Raw genomic sequence first — 3,764 nt, forward strand, 5'->3', positions numbered from 1 at the left:
TCTGAGGTCTGAGTATCAGACTGTACTATTATTACAGTAGTTGCATACAAGGTTTTAGATATGCTGGAGAGTTGGGTTAGGATTCAGGGATACCTCAACAAATTGGGGGGTTGGACCAGGAAATCTGGTTGTCACACCAGACGACAAAGCCAACATATTTAATAACTTCTTTGCCTCTGTCTTCCTCAGTAAGGACCAGAACTGCCACCTCCCTGCTGGGCCCCCTTTGGGCCCCGGGGGAGGCTCACCTGGGCCTAGAGTGAGTGAGGATTTAGTTAGGGAGCTTCTGGAGGGGCTGGACATTTTTAAGTCAGCCGGCCCAGATGATCTTCACCCTAGAGTCCTGAAGGAACTCGCTGGGGTCATTGCAAGTCCCCTGGCACGGCTTTATGAACACTCGTGGTGCTCTGGAGAGGTGCCGGAGGACTGGAAGAGGGCCAACGTGGTTCCCATCTTCAAAAAGGGGAGGAAAGAGGACCCGGGGAACTACAGGCCAGTCAGCCTTACCTCGATCCTGGGCAAGCTGTTCGAGAAAATTATTCTGGCACGCATCCAGGAGGGGCCAGCAGGGAACGGCATGCTCAGGGGCAACCAGCACGGGTTCATCAGCGGCAGGTCCTGTCAGACCAACCTGGTGGCCTTTTACGACCAGGTCACTAAATCATTGGATGCAGGGGTGGCAGTGGATATAGTTTTCCTAGACTTCAGGAAGGCTTTTGATACTGTCTCTCACCCCATTCTCATTAGGAAGCTGGGGGACTGTGGCGTAGACACCCATACAGTCCAATGGGTCGCCAACTGTTTAGAGAGTCGCACCTAGAGGGTGGTAGTGGATAGGTCCTTCTCTCAGATCCAATGATTGGAAGCATCTCAGGCAGGAGCAGACTAATATGGAGATTGGCTTCATCCTGGTGGTCATTCCTGGGCTGGAGTATATTCTGGGATGTGAAAAAAAGGAGCAGAGTCGGTTTCTCTACAAGGCAGGCAGCATGCATGCTGGTTAGTATGGGGAGCTGTACAAGGCTCATGCATGTTCTCTGAAGGTAGAATCTGCAGAGCTTAGCCATTATGCTCTCAGAGATCTCACCCATGTGCAAAATGTAACTTTCCTTTGAAAGTTTCCAAAAAGAATATAGCCCAAGACAGACTCCTGGCATGAAAGAATTCAACCCTAACACTTAAAGCTTATTTTGTGAAAATCCACTAACTTTGTTGCCCATTTTAACTAGCTAATCAATGAGAAATTCCTCTTGTTGTGCATTAATGACAGATATAATTCTTTGGCTATGTACTCACAGTAGAAACACCCCTGTGATAATGTCTCTTATTTACAGATAGCCTTGTAAGTTCCCTAGGGTTCCAGCTAAGCCACTAGAGATTGCTGTTCCAGGAAAGCAGATTCTGTACATTGGGAGAGAGCAGGGCTCTTGCAATGAATAGTTCCGCCAGATAGTTCATTTTTTGCTAAGTCCCTTCCATTCTCCTAGAATATAGTCTTATAATGATTCATACCATGAATTGCACCTTCATACCAGCGAACAGCAGGGGAAGGCACTTCTTGCTGAGTGGTCAAGCCACGATGGAACTGGCAAAGTGCTGGAAATAGCTTGTTGGCAGGGGTAAGGGAGCGTTGGTTTGTGGAAGGGAAGACTAGCATGGATCTTTTTGAAGACTGTTAAAAGCCTAATTTTCAATGGCCCCAATCCAGTTGTCTTTTCTGAAACCAGATTTTGCAAGTATAAAATATGACAGGTGCAAAATTCAATGTTTGATGATTTGCAGATGCCATCTGGCCAGCCAATTACATGATCACAGCTCCCTGCTATATACATGGTTAAAGGACAAAATGTGCATGCACTGAACTGTATGCACTGTGAAGTAGGCAGGGATTTAAAAGCTGCACCAGAACAGTCTTTTTTTAAATGCTGTTTTGCTTTTATTTGCACAGGACTATAGGTTTACACCCTGATGTTTCCAGATTTGGATGCTTCTTTGCTGTTGTTCTAGTGCCTCATGTAATTGGTGAACTACTAACACTTGTTTTGCTTGGTGTGGTTCAAAACCCAAATGGAGTCAACAGCATAGTGGTGCTACTTAACACAGCAGGCGTGGTAGTTGGAACTGGGCTCATAAGGTAAGCCAAAAAAAAAGTAATTAATTAACAAACAGTCTCAAGAATGGTCTCTGTTGCTAGAAGTCAGACTACAGAAAGTGATAATGGACAACAAGGTAGCAGATGGATAAAGGTCTACCCAGTAATCTTTAGCAAGGTGACTATCTAATCAGTTTTCTTTTTTGACCTTGTACTAAATGCAAAAATGAAGGATCTGATAATTTTATTGTATCAATAAAATCATTAAGAAACATTTATATATTAGATGAATTGTTTCCTCCACTGATTTTTGGAATTGGACTAAAGTAAAAGCCTAATCTTTTCAACTGGAGCAACTCCTGTATGCTGTCTTTCGTGCTAACAGCGGCCCTTTGAAGCATTCACGATGGGATTTTACAAAAAATCCCACTGCTACCAAAACTTGCTGGAACCAAACTGCTGTTAGAAGCCACGCGAACTTTAAAAAATATTTCCTGTTGTTGGCAAGGCATCAGTGTTGTCGTCATTGACCATATATTTTGTTTTGTTGTATTAAGTTAGACATTGTACATCCATGACACTCACCGTACACCCATGACACTCACTGTCTTTGTACAGTTCCTTTCTTAAATGTATCTGTTTTGAAATCAGTCTCAGATTTTTGAGAAAAATAATCAAACATGAAAACTATTATTGTGAAAATTCACCTTAGGGCTCTGGTAAATGAAGCACACATTGAGACTTCCCGTAGGACTGTAGTAAGTCCTAACAGTAGGCAATATCTAGGACTGCTGTGTATTTGAGAGCACGTGATAGTGATCTGCAGGCAAGCATACCAGCCTTTACAATGATGAAGGTGCCTCTGTCTCTTCTAAACTTTAAGTAGGGCTGGTTCATCCAAGTAAATTGACACACACTCCGCTTTTATCTACTGTTACATTCAGTGCACTTTTGTTGTAAAAGTGTTTCCATTTCCTAAATGCTTCCCTGATCTCTTTATACAGTGTCAGTTTATTTTTTTACCTTGTTTTATAGCACAAAGACGGTACTAATTAGAGCTGTGAATCTTCATGGGCTGTGAAGAGAATTTGCAGTGTTAGTTAGACTTAGTTTTTGGACAATTCTGTTGCATTTGCTGTGGTTGGTTGTAAAGCATTAGTGGTAATCTTTTGTGGACACATACAGTGTACACTTACTGAGGATAGCTGTTTCAATCAGATTGCATACAGTCTGTTTCTATTAATATTATTGATTCTCTGTCTGGCCAGTATCTATAGCAATGTTTTAGGGATAATTATTCATTTTATGTTATCTTATTGGGAAATGAGATGCATATACCCGGTAGATTTCTTAAGCATATGTTAGGGGTCTACTGAACTTAAGGAGGAGACTGGCCAATTGTGTGGGCAGATTCGGGGGCTGGCGCAGTGGGGCCCTCCCACACCTCTAATTGGCCAAGGGGCCCTGGCGGTCCCGGCCCTTCTTACAGATTGCCACATGGCCTGAAACTGTGGCTTAATTACCCAGATTAAGCCAAGAGAAACCGTTAATCCATGTGTTATTAAGCATGGATTAATGTCTTCCCCAGGCTTAAACAAGGTAACTTAAACCACAGTTTCAGGCCATCCCCAAGCAGTGGGCTCCATGATTTTGGCAAGCTTCCTGCAAAAAA

General features: G+C 43.2%; 1 protein-coding gene across 1 annotated transcript in view; it reads left to right on the forward strand.

Moving 5' to 3' along the window:
- The window catches only part of ABCG5 (ATP binding cassette subfamily G member 5), a 50,541-nt gene that overhangs the window by 35,828 nt on the left and 10,949 nt on the right, over positions 1–3,764 (forward strand). Inside the window, exon 11 of the mRNA XM_019516362.1 lies at positions 1,949–2,134. Coding sequence (XP_019371907.1) covers positions 1,949–2,134 — 186 coding nt within the window. The remainder of the gene's footprint in view (positions 1–1,948; positions 2,135–3,764) is intronic.

The sequence above is a fragment of the Gavialis gangeticus genome, unplaced genomic scaffold, assembly GCF_001723915.1.
Source record: "Gavialis gangeticus isolate Ggan-Ray unplaced genomic scaffold, GavGan_comp1, whole genome shotgun sequence".
Lineage (NCBI taxonomy): Eukaryota > Metazoa > Chordata > Crocodylia > Gavialidae > Gavialis > Gavialis gangeticus.